Source organism: Castanea sativa, chromosome 3 (genome assembly GCF_040712315.1).
Source record: "Castanea sativa cultivar Marrone di Chiusa Pesio chromosome 3, ASM4071231v1".
NCBI lineage: Eukaryota > Viridiplantae > Streptophyta > Magnoliopsida > Fagales > Fagaceae > Castanea > Castanea sativa.
In genome coordinates, this window is record NC_134015.1 from 7,910,440 (window position 1) to 7,936,986 (window position 26,547).

A 26,547-nucleotide genomic window follows, 5' to 3' on the forward strand; every position below is an offset into this window, starting at 1 on the left:
TGGTGGTAATAATGGACGGCCAGGATTGAGTTTTGGGGGAGTTTTGTACGGTTGGATTTTAGTTGACGAGATTAACGTTGTGGTTTGCCTTGTGACTAATATTTGTTTTTTAATTATAGAATTTTGTTGGTCTGAGCTATGATTTTGTTTTTTTATTTATTTTCTCGTTGGGTTTGGTATGTTTTGGTTAGAACGGGTCACGGGTGGGTCATGTTTGGTGGCTGTAACATTTACGGGTCGGGTTGGGAATTGAGGTCTATGGGCTTAAGTGGGTGTGCAAAATTCAAGGCCTAAATTTATAAATCTTTGCCCCAATTGAAAGGAAGAAGTCAGACCACCGTCCAAATTTTTTAGTGTTATTGCCAGGCCCTTATTTTTCAGGGGTAGTATTATTATTATTATTATTTGATAGTTATAATGAATTAATAAAAATTTGAACTCTGAACATTTTCTTTGAAAACATCAGAAAATACTAGTTGAATTACAAAACTCTTAATTTATGAGTGACACATTGATTTCATATTGTAAATTTGTGATTGATATTCCTTAATTTTTGTTAAGTTTAAATATATTTATTTGAGTAGTTTGCAATATATAATTTATATTTATAATTTTATCTTCCATGGGTAGTTGTTATTATTATTAATATTATTATTCGATAGTTTGGGGGAAGTGGCCATTTACATAAAGTTTTTTTTTTTTTTTTTTTAACCTCCATTTGCATAAAGTTGAAGTAAGTGTATTTTACCTTCTTTTTTTATGTCAAAGTCAAAACTACTATTAAAGACACGTGACTAATTTTGCATGTGCTCTGCGATGACCTCACCCATTCTTGGGTTTTTTTTTTTTTTTTTCTTCCATTAGTAAATTTTTAATGGTTAAATAAAAAATTTAAAATTTAAGGCTGGTTTGGGTAGTGCTGAACACGTCCAGCGTTCAGCATTTTTCCTTTTTTTTTTTTTTTCTTTCCCTTGTTGCCCTTTTTTGTTTTTAGGGAACAAGTTACTGTGCGCGCACTGTTTACGTACTGTGTGCGCACTGTTCACGTAATTTTCAGCAATTTTTTAATTAAAAGTGGGTCTCATAGTACTATTTACATATTTAAAAATTATTTTTCTACAGTGTTTTTAGCTTTTAATTTTCAGTTTTCAGCTATATCCAAACGGACCCTTAATCTCCGCCAAAAAACTATTAGTATCTTGGGTTTTTTTTAAAGTCTCTTTCAAAAAAAAAATCTTGAATTTTTTTTTTTTTTGAATAATAAATTTTATAAAAAGGTGTAGAAGAAGATGGTCACATTCTTTGGCTTAGGTATCAGTAGGCATATATAGGCTAAATTGGATGGTCAAAAATGGTAGTCACAACACAAAGGTCAAAGTTGTATCACCTTTATTCTTACCCCACTGAGCTTTCAACAAGGAATATGTATCCACTTGAAATGGATATTCGCACTCGCAGCCAGCCACTACGATTAACATTTAACATTTTATTATGCTCAGCCTCAGCTCAACTTGTTCTGAATTTTTCCATTTTGTATTTCACCCTCATCTACTTTTGGTTGAATTATCAATTATTGCACGCATGCATGCCCTACAGCGGCTTCGAGTCTCATCTTTTTGCAAAAGGAATCTAACTTATTATTGTTGAAAGTTATCAGGTGGTAATTCTGGAGTACAGAACATGCTAGGCTTATTTTTTTAGAATAATTCTAATAATGCATAAAAAACCATAATTTTTACCACAATTATTTTGCGTGACAGACTGTAATTAGTTACAAGTTACTTTTATATAGACAACCACTCTTTCTCTGTCATTCATAGTCTTTCACATAGATAGTTGTGACAAGAGTTGTGGTTGTATTATATGGTCTTAGAATTTTTGTTATTTTCAAGGTATATATGCTGTCGGTTACACTTAGGTAGCGTTTGAGTTTTGCGTTTTAGGTGTTTGCCTTTTTTTTTTTTCCTGGACAGCGCCTCTGGCATTGTTCATAGTCCATAAACAGTGATTTTAAACTTATGAACAGTGCGAGTAACTTTTTTATTATTATTTTTTATTGTTTTCAGTTTTTAGTAAAATAAGCGGTATCCAAACAAACTCTTAATTAGTATTACATTTTTCTGTCAAAACTTGGATATTGTTAGTGTGGGCCTCTAGAACTCTTTGATTACCTAATTATTCTTTGAAACATGTATAAATAAAAAAGATTAAATGGGAAGAATTTTTTTATTAGTTACCTGGTAATAGTACATGAGGATGTATCTAGAAAAAAAGTACATGAATGGGAATTCAAACCGAAAGGCAAAAATATATTCATAGTCCTTCCCACTATATCACCACCACTCTGCACTGTCAACACATCTCCACAAGTATCCACTTTCTTGGTACACTTGGTGGATTTGGTTCCCCTCGACCTGTCAGTCAATCCTGCTGACGAGGTATCCTGCAAATGCAATCATAAGATAGTGAAAATCTAGTATATGAAAAGGAGGATCATCAATTAGTATGCATATATGAAAATACAAATAGAGAATTAATCTTAGTTATACACACGATCAAAATCTCCTCTTAATTTGGACAATAGTCATTCTTGGTAAGATGTCGGTCAGTACGTGGGAAATTATAAAAGTTAAACACTATTGTTTGGTTTTTAATAAAAAATGCGAAAATTTGTTACGCTAATGTTTAAATTCTCTCAACTTCAACTATCGAATTATTTATTAAAAAAATACATTCATCACTAGAGCAATTGTAAAATTTGCATATTCAATAATTAGTTGGAATTAATTGAAAAAGTCTCTTGATAGTAATCCATCATTCCCAAATCCAACCTATTTATCTTATAATTCACTATTTTTGTTCTTAATAAGTTTTAGAAATATTAATAAAATTTATTGACACATTGATAGCGAGGGTGAGAAAATTTGAATCTTAGATGTTTATGTTTAAAATCTCAAGAGGTGCCGACAAAGCTCTTGACAATTATTAAATGACACAATCACAATTAGAATTTCTTTCTTTCTTCCTTATGTGTGTGTTTGTTTCTAAAAAAATAAAAAAAATAACTCCAAAAAACAAAAAGGGATCTTATGTTTTAATATATGTATTGATTAATTAGTGAGATCCACACCACATAAAATATTCTAAGAAATTTTTTTTTCCTGAATATTGTAGGACATCTTATATGGAGTAATATAGTGATATACGTACATTGATGATGCAGGAGATAATTCTTAAAAGGATAACTCAAGCTTGAAGCATCTCTTCACATGTGTAATAAGTTGATAAATCATAAGCATGTGCCAAAAAAGTCTTCACTTGCATGCACCCACATTCACAAAGGGATAACATTATATCATTTCAATTATTAAAAAAAAAAAAAACCAATCATTTCTCATTCTAGAGGTGACCCCATTTGCCATGTCTGTATCTTTTACCATTAATAGAAAGAAAACATAGCCATCCACAAGTAATGATATCTGCAGCACTGTCCAGTATCTATTAATCTAGATTTTCTTAAATGAATTGCCCAAATTTACGTAGATGATAGATTTACTAGCGGTTTTTACTGGTCAGATCTCTCGGTCAAGTTCAACTCGGACTCGCTTGTCATTTAGACGAATAGAATTTCAAAAGAAATCAACAAAACCAATACGGCAAATACCTATTTTTGACGGAAGCAAAAACCAAAAAAGGAAAAAACCCACTCGAATCGCGGTCCCAAAAAGTTTGGTGAAAAAATTAAATTAAAATGTGTTTTATAAATCACTTCAAATTTTAGCTTTAGTACTGTAATTCAAATACCGTATAAACCATCACAACTACTTTATGTAACAGAGTGTGATTGGTTAACTGGTTTTATTTGTTTTATTTTTTTTTTTTCAGGAGACTAGTTATCTGTTATTTTTCACATATAATCATCATTTTTCTCCACCACTCAATTACATATGGACAGTTGTGGGCTTTGCGGCAAAATTGTGTGATTTTTTTTGTTAGTTTGATTTCAAGTTACAAATAGCCCAATGTTGTTATTAATTTTTATAAAATATTGAAAATAATTTCCATCAAATGATCCTCATAATTTAATTATTATTAAAAATAATATAAAAATATCAATAACATCAATAATATTAAATAATTTAAATTAGATAGAAATTAATAGCAATAATAGACTATTTGTATGGGATAAAAATAATCAATTTTTTAATTACTTAATTATATGTATTATGTGTAAATTTATGTTAAATAAATATAGCATTTATTATTTATTATATGGATTAAAAGAGTTATGTAAAAAAGAATCAACTTATAATGAAACATATTAAAGACTTAGTTATTTTGAGTTAATTACGAGTTAAGCACCTCATAATGTCGTGTTTACAAGCCATGTCAATTATTGCCATGATGTCATCTTTGGTAAATTGCTAAATCTTGTTACATGCTTTTTATTGTACATTCCGTACACACATTTTCACAATTTTAAATAAAATTGTGCTTGGCTATAATAAAATCAAAAGTATTAATTTTTAAAAAAGTAAAGACTAAATCAACACAATTAAAAGTAAAGATACATTTTTTAAAAGAAAATATAAACTAAAAACACGATCATTGACCATTGGACTCAAGATATAATGACTGAAGGAAAAATACTAGCCACATCTGCACTATACCTCAAAAGGGTTAATCACAATTAAGGCTCATTGTAATTGTTAATAAAACTCAATTCAACCCAATAAATACTTGATATGAGACTCATTACACATCCACTCACATCACACAATCAATTAAATTGAGACCTTACACAAGTATAGTTATTTTCTCAACACTCATCTTAAGTTAGACCCATTTTAGTAATTTGACTTATGACATGAGCTATTATTAGTTCCAATTTGAACTTTTTTTATATATATATATAATAAGATTTCTCTTAAATTAAAACGAAAATAACACAATTAAAAGTAAAAATATGATTTTTTTTTTTTTTTTTTTTTTTAACTTTTTTAGAAGAAAGTAAAAATACGACATTGGTCCTCTTCCAAATACGGAAGTCTCAAGTGTTTTTGAGTTCTACTCCTACAGTCCTACTCAAGCACCGTAGTCATAGGGGATACCACGGGAATTTAACAAAAAGAGTTGAGACCTAATCTGGTAATTTCACCCCATCCCTTCGTTTTTTTCACCTATATATAAATACGCAAATACTCGCACCACCTCTCAGCTCCGAAACTCTCTCACGCTCTCACAATCTCAAATTCTCTGTGAATTCAAAAACCTCTCTCTCTCCGTGTTTTCTTCAATTCTCATTCGAATTTCAATTCCTCTAAGCTCAAAAAACCACAACCATGCTAGTTTATCAGGATCTTCTCACTGGTAAATCTCTCTCTCTCTAAATTTTGTTTTTGTTTTTTTGTTTGTTTTTGAATTATAAATTTATAATCTTTCTGTTTCTGATGGTTCCGAGGGTTTGTTTTTGGCTATATTTGTTTCAGCTAAAGTTTCTTTATTTGGTATAAATATTTGAATTTTTATGTTGCTTGCTTCGACGTGGAATTCTCTGTCTGTCTGTGTGTTTTTGTATGTTAATTTTTGACATCTACGATTATAATCTGTTCTGTGTTGTTGTTTATTGAAAAAAAGTTTGAAATTTTCTGTGTTGATTGCTTGGACGTGAAATTTGCCTCTTTTTTTTTTATATATATATAAAAAATTTATTTCTTTTATTATAGTCTCTCTCTCTCTCTCTTTTTTTTTTTTTTTGGTTTCTAGGATATTTTTAGTAAAGCAATTTCCTGTCATATTTTTATTTTTATTTTTTGTTTCCTTGATTTTTCTTTTTTAGTTTTTAAATATTTTTTTCAATTATTTTATAGTCTCTTTGTTTTTTTATGGTTTATTTTTAGTAAAACAATTTCCTGTCATTTTTTTTGTTTTGTTTCCTTGATTTTTTTTTTTTTAAATATCTTCTTCAATTATTTTATATATAAATTTGTTGAGCTAATTTAACGGAGGTAACGAATTTTCCGTGAAAATAAAACGGAGTGTGTAAGCTAATTTAAGCGCAAATATAAATAGATTTTTTTTTTTTTTTGAGGTTAGTTTTAAGGTCTGGGATTTGGGAAATTCAACCAATCAGATCTACTAATAGATTTAGATTTTTTAATCAGATTTTTTAATTTTTTTTTTATTTTTATAGTGTGTTAAAAATTTGGGGGCTAAAGTTGTTTTCTCATTTAGTAACTGATGCTCTGTTTGGCTGCTGAGAAAATTGATGGAAAAGAAATCAAAATTGTATAAACTGGGTTGAGCTTCTAATTTTATAAAATTGAGACACACCATTTTGGGTTCAAAGTTTTTGGCTTGTGGTTTTTCCTTTTAGAATTCACTCAGCACCGGATTTTGTAACCTATGTACCGGTTTCGCATTTGTGTCCCTATTAAAATGATTTGGTGACTTGCACACAACTACTGGGTGCTTTGTGAATTTATATAAATAAATAAATATTTAATTTTTTAAAGCTTGTGTTGTAATTTTGTTGGGAGTTTGCATTAAATAAGGAATTTCGAAGTCTCAGATAATAGGTGGTGTACTAGAGTATTTTGAGTATCTATAATGGTTATTCATTGTTCGGTTCAAACTACTTTACTAATAAAGGAGAAGTTCCTGAAAACTACAGCAAGAATGGGCTGCTCTTTCTCAAAGTCAAGCTTTACGCTTCTTGCTTTAGAAAGATTGCAGGAGTTTGAGCTAAGTTATGGCTTATATTTGGATTGTGGGTAATATGGTTGTAGTTTCTTTGATGTGTTTGCTAACTTTCCTATGTTATTAATATTAATGTGGTTGTGGTTTCTTAAGATATTTGCGACTATATTGTTATTCTTTCATTATATTGTTGAAAAGCATTTGGGCCTTTGTATTGTGGGGGGAATTTATTTTTGAACTATCAAAATTTTGTGCCAATAAACTTAATGTTTGTTGATGTAATTTCAGCTGATGAGCTTCTCTCGGACTCATTCCCATACAAGGAAATTGAAAATGGGATGCTGTGGGAAGTGGAGGGAAAGGTTGGAACTGTCTTATCTGTTGCTTCTATGATTATTGTTGTCGTAAATGGTTGTTGGTATTTTATTGGTGTTTGTGCTTCTGAGGAGATTGAGAGCTTGAATTTCTGCTACTATTAGTTTGTGTTTTGTGCCTATGGTTCTGAAAAAAAAGAACAATTATATGCACTGCAATTAGATGATCTAACTTTCATATATCATTTGCTATCTGGCAGTGGGTTGTTCAAGGAGCAGTCGATGTAGACATTGGGGCTAACCCTTCTGCAGAAGGTGGAGGTGAGGATGAAGGTGTTGATGACCAAGCTGTCAAGGTTGTCGACATTGTTGACACCTTTCGGCTTCAGGTGAGAAAACTCACTGCTTTTAGTAACTATTATCTTACCAATCTTCTCACTTAGGATTTAAAACAAGCGGTTTCATATTATTTTCAGGAACAACCTGCTTTTGACAAGAAGCAGTTTGTCACATTCATGAAGAGGTACATCAAGAATCTGACACCCAAATTGGAGGCAGACAAGCAAGAGTTGTTTAAGAAGCACATTGAGGGAGCAACCAAGTTCCTCCTTTCAAAGCTCAGTGACCTCCAATTGTATGTGCTTGCTTTTGTTCTCTATCATTGATAGCATTCATATTTGTACTAATGACTCTTTTGTTTTTCTGGTAAACCATATTGATTAGTTGAGTTTCTCTTGTGGCAGTTTTGTGGGGGAAAGCATGCATGATGATGGTGGTTTGGTGTTTGCCTACTACAAGGAAGGCGCAACTGATCCAACCTTTATCTACTTTGCATATGGACTGAAGGAAATCAAGTGTTAAACATTTACATGGTGATCTTCCTTTAGTTTTAGTTCAAAGTTATCAGTATTTATATTTTCCTCTTTTCTTTGGAGCCTGTGGAAGATAAGGGTATAGTTCAATCTAAGAGTATTGGTTTTTGAGTTTTGTTCTATTACTACATGTTCTTCTGGTGGTGGTGATGTTAGAGGATTTATATACATATCTCAGTTGAGGAATAAAAATATAAAATGTGTGTTTTGTTCAAGATGTCTTTGTGTGTGCATGTGGTGTACAATATGGTGCCTTTTGTGCCCACTGATTTATTCCATTCCTTAAGCCGTTCATTCTATACCTCTCCTTCTCTCTTCACACACGCTCACATGCACGTACAGACGCATCGTGTTTCCCATTTGTGGTTTGCTTGAGGGGCATGATCTGAGTCTGACTATCATATAGATTGCCCATATACTCTCTCTATTAGATGGTTGTGGTGGTTTGGTCGGTGGAAGGAGAGAGACCAATAAAAGCATATCCATATTGGGCAGCTGCCCTCTCGATTATATAGACCAGACCACAAGACTGCTATACTTCTCTTAGGTTGTCGTAGGGAAAAACACTACGGACTTGTCTTCTATAGATTTCCCTGTAAAAAGTAAGATGAGTATGAAGTTCAGATTGTGACAATGTATGTGTTTCCTTTTTTCATGTCGCTGATAAATTTGCCCAAGCATTGCCATTAAAACAAGAAACAAACTTGTCCTACTTATCAAAAAAAGAAAAAAAAGAAACAAACTAGTCCAGATTGATTCCTCTATCTTGCAGGCTCACAAGTGATTGTTTGTTTTGAGATATTTGGAAAGATAAGAAAATCTAACACTTTGTTCAATCACTGATCATGGTCGGGTGAAACCTAGATTAGGATGTTGGTCTATCTAAAGATTAAGGACGTCTTCTTGCGGTTGGCAGGACGAACGGGATCTGATCGTGGGACTTAACCATTTGTGACTTGAATTATGAATAATCAAGAGCAATCTTCACTCTTGCTAAGAGCATTCCCATCCGGAATTTACGAAAAATTCTATTTCACCATCTCAAAATTCACTTTATTATTTATACTATATAATTTTCCAACATATCTAACATCCCAACTTTTATTTTCTTATACAATACATTAAAATAATATATTTACACAATAAAATATATTTATCTCTCTCTCATCACCTCCGTCACCACCGTGAAGATCTAAAACCCCAACATAGTTTGTCAAAAACCCAAAAAAAAATCCATTGATCCCCCATCAACAACACACACTGATCCACCTAACCCACCAAACTCAGCCCCAGACCCATCGTGCCACCACAACCCACGGCCCACCACATTGATGCCGCCACGATCCACCACCGAAACGCAGCCCCAAACCCACAGCCAAAACTGATTAGTAAACCCATCACCACCCACAACCAAATCCGATTTGCAAACCCACAATCACAGTGAATGATCCATGGAGCTCCATTGGTGCTTACCCATAAGTTGATGATCATGGTGGAGTTCCGTTGATTGTAGAGAAGACAAAGAAAGAGAGGAAAGTGAGTGAGAGACAGAGAGATGAGAGATCGTGAGATGAGAGAGAAAAGAGGAATAAAATATAATATAATATTTTGGTAAAGTGCTACATTTAGGATAGTACTGTACTGTAGCACTATGCAAAAAAAAATTAAATTTTTACACTTTCCAACTTCCAGATGCTGCACACGTTTTGGACCTGAATGCCAAATGTACCTTACATTTGGCATTTCGCAAGCCCACTACGAATGCTCCAAGAGCTGCATTTTCAAAAGAAACATCCGAGATTTAAATCCCCACTCTTCCAACTATGAAATTTAAATAAATAAATAAAAAAACAATCCTCACTCCTGAATCAACACATGGGGTGTAAGTCAGCAATAGTAGCGGATTGTCCACCAGGGAATATTGTCCATCAACTTATCATTTAAAAAGAGATGGCCTATTCTTCCTCCTTGCTCCACTGAATTTGCCCTTTAAACTTCTGATTAATGGAATAGTTTATTGAGATAAAAGATAGTCGGTGCATGTTATTATTCAAAAAGATTAAACTAAAAAAATAAAACGTGGAAATAATTATTGAACCACCAACCTATATCCACACTTCCCAATGCCAACGGTTTAAGGTAATCCATGTTCTGACTCTTTTGAATCCCATCTTGGATTTCGATCATGCATTGCCATTTCTTGGTCCAGAGGTAATATAGCATAAACACACATTGCAATAAGTGCTTCAGCATCAAATTGTGAACCTCTGGCTTTGTCGACCAAATCAACTTTGGTGTGTACTTACCTATCAGTCATAACCCCAATAAACGAATTTGATGCTATATATACACGAGCTTTTGAGTGCGCACTTTGATAAGGTGAACACGTTTGAGGACATTCGTCACTTATCCATTTGCCCAAAGAATCAACGATAACAACACTACAACAGATAGCATAACCAAGATATCTCCCTCTCTCTCTCTCTCCTTTTTTTCAACCCACATATATTAATTGCTTTCACCGATAAACTACAATAATATAATATACATGTATAATGCATCGGATATATATAGAGGGTGCATTGATGCAACATGCCTCTGACAGCACGTACAACTCATGGGCCATGGCTGTTTGGGACCGAAATGCTGTAAGAGGCATACTATATATATGTCTAATTTATAATATACTTTATGACTAAACTGAGCAAGCATTTGGTTCTTCAGTTTAGGATAACATTTGGGCTAATCAATCTTCAGGATTTAGCTGACTTTTTCCGTGGCTGCTGGTCTGATAGGTGATAACCCAATCTTTTAACCGGGCGGCGGCTCAATCTGGTCTTCCCGGCTCATCCTTGAAAAACGTGTTACCTTGGAACTTGACATATGTTGGGAGATAAAACTTGAAAGTGGTTGTGCCTATAATGGAAGTGGAACATAGAAATTCCCACCGGTGTTTTAGAGAGAATTAGGTTGGAGATTTTTAAGAGGGTGTTTGGATTAAGGTATTTTGAGTTATATAACTCAAAACTCATACCTCAAAACCCAAAATTCATGGGACCTACTAAGTGAAAGTTGGTTTGGTTAAGTTTTTCGTTTTTGTTTCCAAAATTTATTTCTCAAATTTTTAAGTTATGAGAATGAAAATTGAGAACGGATGAAATGGTGTTTTCAATTTTTAAAAATTGAGTTTGATAGCATTTTCGTTATTAAGTTCAACTATTTGGGACCCAACGCAATGAGTAGTCACATTAAACCTTAGTACCGTTGGAACTCTTTCTCCCCCTTTGACCTATCCCTGCCTTAACAATGAAGTTTACCGTACCTTTTCTCTCAATTTTTTTCTTTGTACCCTCATATGCCATTACTCCAAATCCAACTTCTCCATTCACTCATCTCATCTCACCCACATCTCTGAACCAACATATATCACTTCCTTTACTTTTTCTTTTCCCAGCCTTTATCTCAAACTCCAGTTGCTTCAGTTGTTCACAAGCTCACGCATGAAAAATGAACCCGATCAAGCAAAGGTGAAAACCATTGATTGAATAGTAGCTATAACATTCTAGTGCAAGTGAAAACCATTAATTGAATAGTAGCTACAACATCAGATGCAATCTTTGATTTTGGGGTTCCTTTAGGGCAACGGAAGAAGAGAAAATCAGTCACACCAGTGTCATACAACTATAAAGGAAAGCAAGGAAACGCAGAAACTGGGACTAAGATCGAAGAACGAAACAACCAATGGAGTTTCCTAGAGATGAGTTTTGGGGGATGGAGGCAGAAGTGTGTAGATGCTGGAGTTTGATGAGGATGACTCGCTGTGTGTGGAAGTAGACAAAACAATTTCATTTTGAGTGAGATGAGAAATAAAGTCATACGCAGGAGGGAGCAGGGACCGTTCTGAAGAGAGTAGACAGTAGACCCCACAAAAATTGATAAAGTTGAGTACTATGAAACATGGTTTTGAGTTATGAACCAAAGATGAGTTCTCAGTTTTGGGTTTTTAATGAGTCTGAGTTTTGAGTGATGAATTTGAGCTATTAGTTTTGATTTATGTTTTTTGAATTTTGAGTTAGCTCTAGTACAAACACCAGTATTATTGTTTAAAATAATGTGAAAACTATAGTTTAAAAAGTATTGTAAAAGCGTATTTATATTATTTATAAAGCAAAAAATATGTTTGGTATCATGTTTCGGTATGTAAAAAAACATAATTATGTGTTTGGTATGTGTATAGTTTTTTTTTTAATAAAAAAACTGACAAGTGAGTCCCTTGTTAGAATTAAAGAAGGAAGCTTTATGTGTTGTCTAATCAAGTGGGCCCCATGTTTTTCAAAATATTTATATAAGTGTCAGAGTAATGTTGTTTGAAATCTAAAAACTGGTAAGAAAAGTTTTTCAAATTCAGTATTTCAACACTCTAAAATGAGCAATGTAACTCAAATACTTTAAAACAAAAACAAAAAACATTGCAATCCGTATGTAGGAAAGAGCAAAAGAAACGAAGCTTGACTAAATTAATGATTTATGGTTTAGTACGCAAGATTACACAATACAGAGATTTTACTTTGTGAACAAGTCGTAAACTCAGCTTGACTTTTCATTGAAATTTAGGGCACATAATACCAATTTGGAATTCCAGCCTTTGCATGATCTGAACAGTGAAATTGAACAGAATCTAGGCATAATAATTCAAGCTTGATTTCTTCTTTGCCTGTACCTGGATGATACCTTCATTAAAGTCCTCATGGTTTACCTGAAATTGACAAAACCAACACTTTGATCAGTACTTGTTCCCATGCAAAGTCCAAATTAAAAATATTTGTCAGATTTGCAACAAGTTGCAGAAATCCTGGAGAATGCACACCTCAGTAGCATCGCGGCGAAGGGCTAGCATGCCTGCTTCCACACAAACAGCTTTTAGTTGTGCTCCATTGAAATCATCAGTGGAACGGGCCAATTCTTCAAAATTTACATCTGGGTGAACATTCATCTTCCTCGAGTGGATCTAATATATCAAGGAAAAGGTTTCAATAAGAGTCTGGCACATAACAAAGATAAAAGCAGTCATCAAAGAAAGTACACCCCCAAAGGACTCACCTGCAAGATGCGAGCTCTTGCTTCTTCACTGGGGTGTGGAAACTCAATTTTACGATCCAATCGACCAGAACGCATAAGAGCAGGGTCCAGGATGTCAGCACGATTAGTTGCTGCTATTACCTATGATTTTCCAAAGAATTGAAGGTGGTCACTCATATGGTACAGAATAGATGCAATAATCATTACATGCAGTGCCACATTCCTCTTAATTTTCATTTATGGCACCAAAATAAGTACATGACAGTCCAAGATTGACTCCCACAAAGAGGATAAAGTTCAAGCTACAATCTTCATGTCAGAAAAGTACTGAACCCAAAAACTAGCCTAAAACAGAATCCAACAACTTTAAAGTGCTTCTCTAACCTTAATCCGGTCATCACTACTAAAACCATCAAGCTGATTGAGCAATTCCAACATAGTCCGCTGCACCTCCCTATCTCCACTCACTTCACTGTAGTCAATTGGAAAGGATTTAAATCAGTAAAGCTATTAATAAATTAACTTCTTCCAAGCCCAAACCAAGAACACTAAAGGTTTGTCAACAATATCATGTAGATGTACATCTATAAAACTGACATCCTGAAATAAGGTATAGCATACCTATCAAATCTCTTTGTGCCAATTGCATCAATTTCATCTATGAAAATGATGCAGGGTGACTTCTCTTTTGCAAGCTGAAAGGCGTCACGAACAAGTTTTGCTCCATCTCCAATGAACATCTACACAAAATCAAGTTCGATTACTTCACATGGACCCAATTATTAAGTACATACAAATTACAAACATTATCTAACTTACTGCTTTATAAAAAAAAATTATGCTAGAGAAAAAAATTATTTTACAAAAAATTTTATAAACTGCTGATGTGGTGAGTGATTATTGGTAAATGAAAAAGTGATCTTAATGGTGGGCCTAAATGAAAACCAATAAGAGGTTGACCGCATCAACATATTGTAAAAATGTTATAAAATAGTTTGTGGTTATAGCATTACTCTTATAAAAATCAGATATGGTATAACATGGATGAACATATCCACTAGAAAACTATCGCTTGCATTAGTTTCTGACAATGAACACAAGTTCAACAATCTGAAACTTGACGAAATTGATTAAGAGGGAATATGAGCATTAGAGGCAATGCCTATAGCTCATGCTTGCAGCCAAACAAATACTTTTTGGGCCTTTTTGTTTCATCAAAAAACAAGTTATGTATTCAATAATGCAGTATGCACTTTCCTGCACATGCTTGGTATCCATCCTTCATTTTCTTGATTCTTATTCCTCAGAAATGATTATACCCTGGTCAAACATGTTTCTCTGAAATAGCTCTATAGGTCATGTACTTTCCAATAAGGAACAAAAGTTCAACAAGCTAAATGGGTAAGACAAAGGAGTTCCATAATTACAGTCAAGGATGCAATACCTCTAAGGCTAAAAATGAGATAATCTCAAATAGTCTTAAGTGTCAGGTGTCTGCATATGTAAATCAGATTTATAACGCAAGTCAAAAGCTGTAAAAGGAAATCTGACAGGAGTTATTTACAGAAATTTCCAAGATTATTTTGTTTGATTGGTGAGTAATTTTCAGAAATTTCCAATATTTATTAACCATTAGGAATCAACCATAACAAAGTATGTCGTACCTGGACAAGTTGTGGGCCTGCTAGCTTCAGAAAAGTGGCATTTGTTTGTGCTGCACAAGCACGGGCCATTAAAGTTTTCCCTGTCCCAGGAGGTCCATACAAGAGCACTCCCTTGGGTGGACGAATACCTAATTTCTGAAATCGCTCCTTATGTGTCATTGGCAAAACAATGGCCTCAACTAATTCTTGGATCTGTGGAAATTAAGGAAAAAAAAAATTAGAGTTTAAGGGTACCAAAATTTGACAAATAAAAGTAATCAAGGAAGAATTCTCCTAAAGAGACAGAGTCAGAAACTTGCCTGTTTCTCCAGCCCTCCAATGTCATTATAATCTTCAGTTGGTTTTTCATCAACCTCCATGGCCTTCACTCGAGAATCATACTCAGACGGCAGTGTGTCCAAGATCAAGTAACTATCTTTGTTCACTCCAACGAGATCACCGGGCTTTAGCTTATCAGGATCAACAAGCCCAACAACAGGAAGAAAGATAGTCTGCAGTCAAGTAAAAAAATTGATTATCATCTTTTGACAAGTGCAGCCAAGATGATTATAAGGCATAGGTGCAAAGTAGAATAACACCAAGGTTTGGAACAACAAAAAAGAGTCTTAGGACTTCTTAAGAGAACTACTGGTTCCAGATATTCATGCAACCTCCATGAACTGGACATACATATTGTATGATAACCAAGTAAAAACCCCAAAGAAACCTAATTCGACATTGTCCCTCACAGATTAAGCCTGGGATAACCACATTAAATCATTAAAAAAAAAAAAGGGAATTGAGCATAGTAACGGGGGGAAAAGAGAATTAATATTAAACAACATTCAGAATTTCAATCGAATTTGTCAATAAAATAGAAGAATGAGCGTATAATATTATGATGTCCTACCTGGCGAGTAGATGTTTTCAACACAACACATTTTCCCTTCCTTTGCGAGTCAAGATCAATGTTTGCACCATCTTCCTCAGCCTCATCTTCTGGGTTCATTTCCAAGATCTACAAGTATACAAAATTGCAATTTGAGTCCAATTTTACCAGAACATCAACTATGATAACCAAGTAAAACCCTAAAAGAAACCTAATTCAACAGTGTCCCTCACAGATTAAGCATGGGATAACCACATTAAATCATAAAACAAGAGATGTAAGTACAGCCTATCACCAAAAAGAAACATTTCATAATACAATCAATATACATTTGTCGTATTACCTTAAAGGAAGTGGGTGTCCAAATGGTTGTTGTGGGTACAAAAGAGATGCATGATTGCAAGGAGGAGAAGGATAACTTACTAAAATACTTCCTAAAGACATTGAAATAAAGTAATTCATTTATAGCAAGGTGAATAACAAAACCATACATTGCTTCTGGGTTTCCTTGATTTGGCGGGTACTACCAAAGACAGACACCACAGTCAAATTTTCATGCACAGAGAAAAGCTTCACCAATTACAGGATTTGGCTATCATATTATTTCCAAAAAAACAAAAAACAAGATTTAGAGGCATATTTGGGTAAGACAAACGAGAAATAGTTTCAATCTTGAGCTTGTTGGGTTCAAAAAAACAATGCCTTTTATCATTTATTTTCCTCTGCATTGCACGAACATTAGGAGATTCCCCCTCCATGAAGGATGGGCCAGGCTGTGACCATTGAGTTATCTACCACGGTCTTTCATTTTTTATTTATTTATCATTGACAAGTTACACATGCACTACACGTGTCTTGAACCTGTGACCGAAAGTCCGGTTTGAGCTACAACTCATCGACTCTACCTCAGTCTAACATTTAACACCCCCCCCCCAAAAAAAATAAAAAATGAAAAACCCAGATCCCAAATGTGGGTGTTGAAGCATATATCCTCTATTTGACATCCCCAACACAATAAAAACCCCAAACTACACAACCTATGGTATCAAAACTAGCACTTCCAAATGTAATCAATCAATCAAATAAATTCTTCACACGCTCACACTCACACATAGCACTTCACATAAAAAAACCCAAGTTGTCAGAAAATTAAATAAATTTACCTCAACAATGTTGCCAACCAAGTAAGGCAACTGCTTATTAAGCTTTATCTTCTCCTGATTCTCCTTTATCTTCTCCTTGTACGAATCCAAATCCAAATTCGTTCTTTGCAACTCATCCTTCAACCACACACACGCACACAAATAGTTTTAAATCACAAATTCACAGAAACCCCATAGCTTTCCAATCAAAAACAACATTAATCAATTAAAAACACAGTCCAGCACTAAAATAAATCAAAAAAAATTCACAATTTTTTTTTATAATTAAAAAAGAGAGCTTTACATTAAAACCAAAACAGATATAAAAACTGGAACTTTAAATATGGAAACAAACGGATCTAGAAGCTTAATTTAGTTTTCATGGTTATGCTGAAGAAACCCTAGCTAGAGAGAGAGGACCTTGAGGATGCGGATCTCGGTGTCGAGGAGACGAGAGGCGCGAACGACGTCGTCGGTGGACATGGCGGCGAGCTGATCGTCCTCGAAGCTCGAATCTTCAACCATCGATGTTGCCATTGGAACTATCTATATCTTTTCACAGAGACTCAGAGAGAGAGAGAGAGAGAGAATTAAGGGTTTCACTTTCCTTTCACAGCTTTCAGCTTTCGCTCTACTTGTTCCCAAAGAAATAGAATAAAGAAGCACCTTGCTTCTTTCTTTTCCTTTTTTTCTTTCTTTTTCTTTAATTTTTAGGGCCTTTTTTGGGCCGTGAAGAAAAAGGTTTGGGCCTTCTAGATAGGTACGGGGTAATGGGCCTTCTATATTTATTTATTTATTTATTGCTTAAGCACTTTTACTAGGACATTAACAATCCAAAAATCATAGATACCCCATTTTTTTAATCAATGTTAAAGTAATCCATTGTGAGCAGTGGAGAAAAAGTAATATGTGTAAAAATGACAATGGTGACTACCGAAATCATCTCAACAATTATGAAATTTATCGTAAAAAAAGTTGTATATATAAATTTCTATGATTCACATGTAAGAATGGAAATTCTCCATACCAATACATTATGATGTAGCTAATCAAAAAATACATTACACTGATGTACCTTCTTTTTTTTTAATGTATGGCATATGTATTAAACAAGGTGCCAAAGCATCTAAATAGATAAGAATGTGCCATACATACTATATGCAGGGGTGTTTTTTTTGGTGTAGTGCAGTTTTTGGTCATTTTTAATACTGTATTTTGCAATGCGGTTTAATTAAAACTATAACTATAACTGCACTACACCTTATTTTTGTAGTCACATGTGCGGTGCAGTGCGGTTTAAACTTTAGCCAAAATCATAACTGCATTGCACCTCATTTTTGTAGTTACATGTGCGATGCGGTATATAAGATGTGGTTTGAATGGTTTGAAGTTAGTATATTTTTCAAATTTTGGGTTTTTCCTACCTAGCCCAAAACTAATTTTTCCCTTTGTTTTGATCCAAGTTTTAAACAATTGAACTAGTTTATATTATTAAGCTTGTTTTCTTTATTTTTTGTTGGCTTTCCTAATCAATACTTACTAGAGTTATCAAACAATATATATATATATATATATATTTACGCACACACATATATTTGAAAAGTAGGGTTATTAAACTATTAATAATATATTTAATATTAAAAATAGTAATATAGAGAGAGAGTGCAGTTTGTGTGGTTTTCTTATTATAAAACCGCAAACCGCAATGCAATATGCAGTGTGGTACGACTTATGTGGTTTGGTGAACACCCCTAACTATATGGGTATATGGGTTGTGTTAATAGGCACCTTGTGGTGCCCGTTAACAATCATTTTGAAAAAAATTTTCTTTAGTTTACCTCATTTTTTTAGTTTTATAAGTATTGATTGGTGTCTTTTTTGACTTTTTTCTGACATTTCTTTTTTGTCTTTTTTGCACCTTAACAAACATCGATCGATACTTGTTAACATTTACCATACTGTATATTAATAAAGTAAAAAAAAAAAGAATAGAGAATCATTATTTTTTTTGTAATTAAGCATTCATTGTAAAGGACACATGTCTCAATGCTGCAAATAAATGAGATGCCATTCAGTTGTATCATATAAATAAATAATAACTTCCTTTAAAAAATATATATATCAATGAATAATAATAATAGACTTTAAGTAGTTCTCTTGCATATTTTTGCTAAAAATATGCTAAAATATATTTGTACTTTGAAAAGTGAGAAAAAGTATTTAAAAAAAATTAAAGTTTTAAAAAATTGTACGTAAAAAATAAAAAACTAAAAGTTGGCTTATAATCTTGTCCCAAATTCACATTTATTGGTGTTAAAATCTTGAGTGATGTAGAATAGTATTTAAAACCTTATTAGGAGTTTATTTGAGATTTGTTTATTTTTCTGAAATTGAAAATATTTTGTTGAAAGTATGGTAGATAAATGTAAAATTAGTTGAAATAGTACAGTGAGACTCATAAATAATATCAAAAAGTGTAGTGAGACTTATGAATAGTAACAAAAATAAGCTGAATAGTAAAATAAGTTGACTTAATTTGGAGCCAAACATACACTAGCACTCCATTTGTTTCGATGGAAAACCTTGTGTAAAGATAGTATTCCATGTTTTCCAGTGTTTGGTAGCATAAAAAAAGATAAGTCAAATGAAAACTCTCTTTGGTCAACATAAAAAGTACGGCTTATTTTTAAAGATTGTTTTCCACTAATTTTTTTTGGAAAACAACTTTATCTCACAGCAAACTAAATAAAGGAAGTTAGGAGGTTGTTTTTCAACTCATTTAAAGTTACTACCAAATATTGAAAAATAAGATAGTTTTATAAAAAATAATTTTTAAAAAATGACTCATTTTCTAGAAAACATCATTGTTGAAACAAATTAAGTTTAGGTATACTGTGGCATTAGGGTTACAAAAGTTTTGAAATTCAAAAATTAAATCTTTGAGAATTTAAAATTTATGTTGAGTGCCTTGTAGCTCAATTAATACCTCTTTGTGTTTCTAAAAAGTTTAAATTCACCCTCCCCATTACTATAACCATTAAATAAATGAATAAAAAACAATTTAAAATTTACTATTGCTTGTTAAATTGAGAAGATATCTTATGCATCTAGCATATGCAATAACACTGTGAGAGGGATAATACCTATACTGGATGCATAATATAATGATTGCGAGAGGAGTGTTGAGGATAAAATCAAAACCAGAGAATAATCTTCTGGTTCTAGTGTTCTAATGTTGAAGATTGACAGAGTCAAAACGCAACATTATCCAAATTTGCAACTGAACACTAGAAACAAATATAACAATTCCATTTTTGCCTTTTCAATTTATTCATAATGATCTCCAAATATTTGGACAAAAAATTAAAAAGATAAATAACAAGAAACACAATGTAATGACCAATGAGCTAGTTTGCTTGCAATTCCTGAAGAATATATACAGGGCAATACAGTATAAAGAGGCTGATTACCTAGCCTGCAACAAACTGGCATAAAAAATTACAAGGAAATCAAGGCAAGAACAAGCAGCCTAAGTTCAGCACAGTGGAGATTAGCTACCACAATACCGATGGAATTTAAAGCTTCCAGTATATGCCCAGTAGATGCAAAATTCCTGATATGATACCCCAGAATAGAATCTCTGCAAAGATGACATAGAGTAGAATGCCTACTCTCTTGGAATGCCAAACCCCAACAAAAATGTGCTTCTGAATCCAATATACCTGTCACAGTTTAACAGCAAAATATTAACAACACTAAGAAAGTAAAAGATTACTAAAGAAGAAATGACGAGGAGTAAGACGATGATTAAAGTTCAGTAGAGGGTTTTTTTATTATTATTTTTTTATAGGAATTATTTATTTATTTATTTTTTAATTGTATAGGTTGATTGCTCAGATTTGCCAAAGCAAGGTGCAGACCTCATAGACAATAATCCAGGTTTCTATAAGCAAGAACAATAAGATACATTAGGTCGAATCCACCAATATGAGGATTAAATGATTGTGCAGGGAAGTGAGATATCAGTTGATGGCATTGAATATTAAAAAGAAAAGGAAGAAACAAAGACATGAATGCGAGAAAGGGAAATGAAAAGTCTCCTCAGTGGAGTTTTCGCAACTTTTGAATAGAGCTTACATGTTTCAAAGCTTGACAAGTTGTGCATATCTGACAGGAAAAAATATATGCAGTTCTGGAAAATGAACAGGAAAAACTGCAACCTAATGAGAAAAAACTGCTAACACATTCTTTACGCACAAAAAATTCAGTGAAATCTAGAAACATGCTGCAAATTTGAGCTGAGTCCAGCATAGAAAAAATCATAAAGATTCTCATGCTAAAGAACTAACTATGATACTGTAAAGTTTGAACAGCTCATTGATATCCATAGATTAGTGAGAACAGCAATGTTTCCCTTTGGTTTGGAATAAGGGACCTAATATCATTTTCAGCGGATCTTATTTGAACATAGTAAGGGGCAATACAGGACTTGTTGAGGTAAAACCATAAAAGCATGATAAGATGATATACCAATGTATTGTGGGGGTCATCATAATACCACCCATTAATGAATCCTGCAAAGATGCCTTCAGCCGCCATAACGTAGACGAGCATAGCATTCATGCCAATCCATTCCAATGGTAAAAACAGGTACCTCAAACCCAAAATATCAACCTGGTATGTAACACAGTATAGGATTATATTAAACTTGAAGTACACTTACTGAACCTTACATTCCCAACAAATAGATACTCAACTGACAGCAGCTCAACCAAGCCTTAATTTCAACAACATTGGTTTAATACCTCAAATGATAAATAATGACCCTATTGGTATGGAAAAAAAATTAAATTTCATGGGGGGAAAAAAAGCATACCATAACGTATAAAGCTGAAAAGACCAATGCTGCGGCTCCAGATGTTACACAAACATAGCTAAATGTGTACAACTGTTTATTCAAAGGAATTGCTGCATTGGGGAAAAGCATTAGAAAGCAAGGAGATAACTGATAATTTGCATATATTGAACATTCAGTTCATACCATGAGTGAAATGAAGGATAATTCCTGAAATGAGGAGAGCAAAACCCATCAGAACCCAATGCTTCAGTCTAGCTGGATGACCCTGTAATAATTGACAAAATTAAGTGAAGAGAGATCATATTACATATAATTTAGGCATAAATCACAAGAATTCATAGACCCCACCTTAAAATGCACAAGAACATGTCCGAAATGCACTCCAATGATGGTGGAGAGAATAGCAGATATTGAGCTGCAATTAGATAAACATCCATAAATAAAAAGGTTCAAAATAAGTTCTCAAGATTTACAAATACTACATTGATAGTGGGGCACATTCATCATAATTTTCCCATCATAGCCACAGGATTGGAGCATTCATGAGGTTCATGCTTAAAAATAAGAACCTGCAGGTGTAAAAATAACAATAAATTGCTCCAATCAAACGACTGAGAGGGAAAGCCGGCCTCTTAGAGTCAGGGCAGCCTTCTTAAAAATAGGTTGCTGTCTTCTCCAACTTATTTTATATTGAAGAAGTAGTTGTTAGTATTGCCATTCACATGCTATACTTCTGGAATAACTGAAAATCAATTAGACAGACCAAAGTGAGAGTTATGCTGGGCTAATGGAGTGAATGTGCCTGAAAATTCCTTAGGTGATATCCATTGATTTTTAATAATCCCAAAGGCAAAGCCTTATGATTTCCATTGTTTAGTTCAACAAGAGCTAGAACTGGTTAAACTCTGATTAGATCTAGACAAGAGGCATTTGGTTTACTGATTCATTTTAAATGACATATTGGAGTTATGATGTTAACAGACCTCAAAATTCCTTCAGGTTCAAAAGGGGCATAGCACCATGAAGGAGCACCATTTCGGAAAGGCCCCTCATATGGGGAATTCTCAGTGCAAGCCTGAATCACTTCAAAATTAGAATTATTAAAATTTTAAAATGACAGTGTCTATAAGCTAGTGAACTCAAATTCATACAATGATATGAGGTAAAAAAAAAAAAACAGATACAAACCTTAGCTCTCTTCCATGCTGGATGTGGATACATGTGATTTAGTCCTAGCACTTTTCTGTCAACATATCCTACTGCATTACAAGGAGGGTCCAGTTTTCCTCTCATGCCACAGGCAACCTTAAATGAACAGAATATACATGTCAATAGAAACCCTGGTAGCTATTCCATTTCATAAAGTGGAATCATTAATGGAATAAGTGCATCACTGAAAAAGACATGCACCCTTCACCAAAACTGATGCTAATTGTGACAAGACCTTATGCCTTTTCCAAATTTAGTGATGCTGAGTTATGCAGATTAAGGAATTCAAATTTTCAATTTCTACATGTCCAAATGCTCTCAAGGTAATTATTTCATGCCAAAGACTATTATCAGCCAGTAGCTGAACAAAAAACTATTAGGTCTATCATGACATCTCCAACTATGCACCAAAGATAATTGCAATATATCTACATAGAAGTTCTTAATTTTTTTTTTGAAAAAAAAAGGGAACCTGGGACTTACTGTTAACTGGACAGTACCATTGTTACTTTGGACAGTGAAGTGCCAATCAGGAACATATGTCCCATAAATTGCAGACAAGTAAATAACAAGAACAGATGCTCCCATCAGCCTGAAAATTTATAAGAGACAAAGTGTTTTACAAGCATAGTAAAGTTTCATCACATGTATAAGATCAAGCACAGTTTCACAAACTTACCAATGCCAAAAGTACAACTTGAATACAGAGAACCAGTTGGATGCAAGATCATTAGCTTGTGCACCTCTTGAAAAGATTTCCACCAGTGCAACCACCAAATATGCAAGAGCAATTCTCTAGAAACAATGAAAGAATTACTGCATGGATTCATTCCCCATACAACTAAGGTTTGTGGCTAATATCAATATTACCTGCAGAATGCCGCACCACCTTATCTTTTTCATGTCAACACCATATGTTAGTTTGTCAGGAGCATGAGAATAACCTCCTTCATAACATAATGAAGCCAAGTTAACATCAAAGAAGGTCCAGAGCCTAATTTTTGTTCTTTCTTAATTTCTTTTTCCAGGAATGCACTACAGATAATGTGTCAAGTTTTCAGCATAAAAGAAGATATTTTGATAAAAGTATTGCCCATTTTATCTTAAGTACTATCTTTTCCTGTGTCTATTAAAAATTACATTGTGGTTTGCTAGATGAATGAGGGTTGGTGTACACATGTACACTTAGCAAGCTATGACATCAGCTCTGGGAGTGCTTTGTGTATGTCCAATGAATCATGCAATGACTAGGTTAAAGATCTGAAATTTGAGAACATAGCATGTTTTGTGCAGCTTGGTTTACTTTTCTGGAAACATTCTCTCAGAAAATGGTGATGCTTGTATATTATAATAATTTACTTTGATGAATAAGTTTTAACTAAATTGAAATTGGAAAGAACAGTAAGAAGTTGCAGATAAACCTTTCCTTCAAATCAGTCATCATTATTTATTATATACTCTCTCCAAATTTGACAGTAATACTATATGAAAAAAAAAAAAAAAAAAGGTGAGGATAAGTTGAGTAGTTATATAAAAATGAGACCAAGAAAAAAAACACTGACCTTGCAGTAGGAGACCCCAAAAGAGAAGCTTCAAAGTCCTAAGAAGCACCTTTTTTATGGCCAAAAGCCGGTTTGGTATTCTCTGGACAAAATAAGATACAAGAATGAATGCATGCCAATAACTAATTCATGTAACCTTCTTCTTAAGTTGGATGGAAACAGTATACAAACCAACCTTGAGAGAAAGTGCAATGGCCATTCCAACAATGAACAAAAAGAATGGCATCACAAAATCAGCAAGATTGCAACCATTCCATGGTGCGTGCCCAATCATAGGCCATTCTCCTCCAGCATCATCGACCAAAATCATCAACTACAATGCACATGACATGCAAGCTTAAGAAAAAATAGAAATTACAATTCAATGTATACTATTTTAACCAATCCTTTATTAGACTTCATGAACAGTCCAAAAAAATATACAATATGTTATTGATTAAATCATTAAAATAAGATTTTACATTTAACAATTAAAACTCAATAAGTACAAAATCTATTATTGAAAAATTGTGCCTCTTAGCATTTGGTAAACTACAGTTCTGCTTTGAAACTTATACATCAATTGTAACCAACTTGATAAAGAGCTTTAGAGGTGGGAAATTACCAAAGAGGACATAATAAAAGTACTTTGTATTTCAAAACTATATGGCATAATAAGTGCCAGTAAAGTGTTGCAATTTAGTTAATGTACAAGCCCAACGGCCTCTAGGCTCACTGTATTTTACTTATCTTGAACTCATATTACTTTTAATACACACATTCGTATACATCACTCATATACTTCACTCCTATGCCCATTTAATTGCTTATATTAAGTAGTCCCTTGTATAGTTTTGACTATCAATATGCATAGAACAACTTCTCAATACAGGTACGGGTACGACATGGCAAAACGAGCAATTTTTGGAAAATTATAACACGAAATGGTAGGTATGACACATATACGGCACTCCAAATGAAGTGTATATGCTTGCTATGAATTGAATTATTCTAATAAATAATTGATGTCTTTTTTTTTTTTTTCCTTTTATATTGTCTTTGTCTCCAATGTTTTCAAAAGTAGAACTTCAATTTCTTTTATTACTTTTATTGTTTTCCAAAAACTAAATAATGAATCAAGATCCTTATAAAAAAAAATGTTATGTCACCTTACATAAAGTAAATTAGTTTACTTTATTTTTATTTTTTATGTATGGATAAAGTCCTATATTTTAAGATCACTTTTTTCACTTTTTAACAATAAACCCACCACCAAAAGACGCAATAAAAAGAAAAACAATAAATCAAGACACACAAAAACCTTTTATCGTAATTTATGCTTAATATAAATAGTGTTAGCGAAGAACACATGCAAAAGCAAGGTTGCACGGCCATCACAAATTATTGCCATAAAAATTTGTAGGGTGACAAAAGAAATAAAATCTCTCTCTAGCATTGGTTATAGAGACACATTAATTGTAGTAACACAATTTTTATATTTTTAAAAATCATTATTTTAGAATGAAATTAAATAAATAAAAAATGCAATACCCAATATCATTAATGATTTTATTTTATTTTTTAAAATTTTGAACTAGAAAAAGAAGTAATAAATAAAAAAACTGTCTTTTTTATTAAAATAAAAAGTAATTTTTTATTATAAAAAAAAAGTAACAACTAGGTGCTAAAATATTAAATATTCAAAAAAAAAAAAAAGTACATGCAGCGAAAATTAATGAGGCAGAGAATTAAATTTCAACATAAAAAAAATGAAGAAGAAAGAAGTATAATAAGTAATTATAAGGCCTTAAGTTAATGGCATATATATATGAATGAAGAATATATATATATATATGTACCGCAACAGTGAGGCCTCGAAAGACGTCGAGGGAAGCGACACGCTTTGGTTTCTGGGGCTTTTGCTCCGATATATCGGATTCCGATACAGTAACTGGGAGCTGCTTCTGGTGATGAGTCGTAGTAGTATCGGCTTTGATTTCTGCCATTTTCAGAGAGAGAGAGAGAGAGAGAGTGTGTGTGTGTGTGTGTTTTTTTTTTTTGAGTTCTGAACTCAACTGTGAATAATGTTTAGCTCTCAATAACTCTGTCTTTTTGTTGAAATTGAAGTTGTTTTGTTGCTTCTAAGTGGAGTAGTACACTATCCCATAATCCCCCAACAGAAATGGCCATTGGTCAAACAAACCAGCAAAGTGTGACCAAAGATTCATATGATATGATATGATATGTCCCACGTATCTTTCTTTCTTAATTATTGTTATTGTCTTATTCTAAATATATATA

At 33.1% G+C, this 26,547-nt stretch overlaps 3 protein-coding genes across 3 annotated transcripts; 1 reads left to right on the forward strand and 2 right to left on the reverse strand.

Annotated features, from left to right (window-relative positions):
- The first annotated feature begins 5,204 nt into the window (after positions 1–5,204).
- Positions 5,205–8,100, forward strand: LOC142628334 (translationally-controlled tumor protein homolog). The gene is made up of 5 exons (XM_075802435.1): positions 5,205–5,370; positions 6,988–7,061; positions 7,274–7,402; positions 7,490–7,647; positions 7,757–8,100. The coding sequence occupies exons 1-5, from the start codon at positions 5,343–5,345 to the stop codon at positions 7,872–7,874; spliced, it is 507 nt and encodes a 168-aa protein (XP_075658550.1). The 5' UTR covers positions 5,205–5,342; the 3' UTR covers positions 7,875–8,100.
- A 4,268-nt stretch (positions 8,101–12,368) lies between these two features.
- LOC142627551 (26S proteasome regulatory subunit 6A homolog) lies at positions 12,369–17,322 on the reverse strand. Its single transcript, XM_075801429.1, has 10 exons — positions 17,059–17,322; positions 16,660–16,776; positions 15,518–15,625; positions 14,928–15,119; positions 14,629–14,820; positions 13,586–13,704; positions 13,349–13,436; positions 12,986–13,105; positions 12,753–12,893; positions 12,369–12,641 (listed from the first exon to the last, which is right to left on the reverse strand). The coding sequence occupies exons 1-10, from the start codon at positions 17,173–17,175 to the stop codon at positions 12,564–12,566; spliced, it is 1,272 nt and encodes a 423-aa protein (XP_075657544.1). The 5' UTR covers positions 17,176–17,322; the 3' UTR covers positions 12,369–12,563.
- Positions 17,323–19,936: 2,614 nt separating this feature from the next.
- LOC142627198 (uncharacterized) lies at positions 19,937–26,364 on the reverse strand. The gene is made up of 13 exons (XM_075801005.1): positions 26,106–26,364; positions 24,443–24,580; positions 24,268–24,349; positions 23,576–23,652; positions 23,385–23,500; positions 23,189–23,297; positions 22,685–22,801; positions 22,480–22,571; positions 21,845–21,911; positions 21,680–21,761; positions 21,515–21,606; positions 21,169–21,312; positions 19,937–20,360 (listed from the first exon to the last, which is right to left on the reverse strand). Exons 1-13 carry the CDS (start codon positions 26,250–26,252, stop codon positions 20,214–20,216), a joined length of 1,410 nt encoding a protein of 469 aa, XP_075657120.1. The 5' UTR covers positions 26,253–26,364; the 3' UTR covers positions 19,937–20,213.
- Between the last annotated feature and the right edge of the window lie 183 nt (positions 26,365–26,547).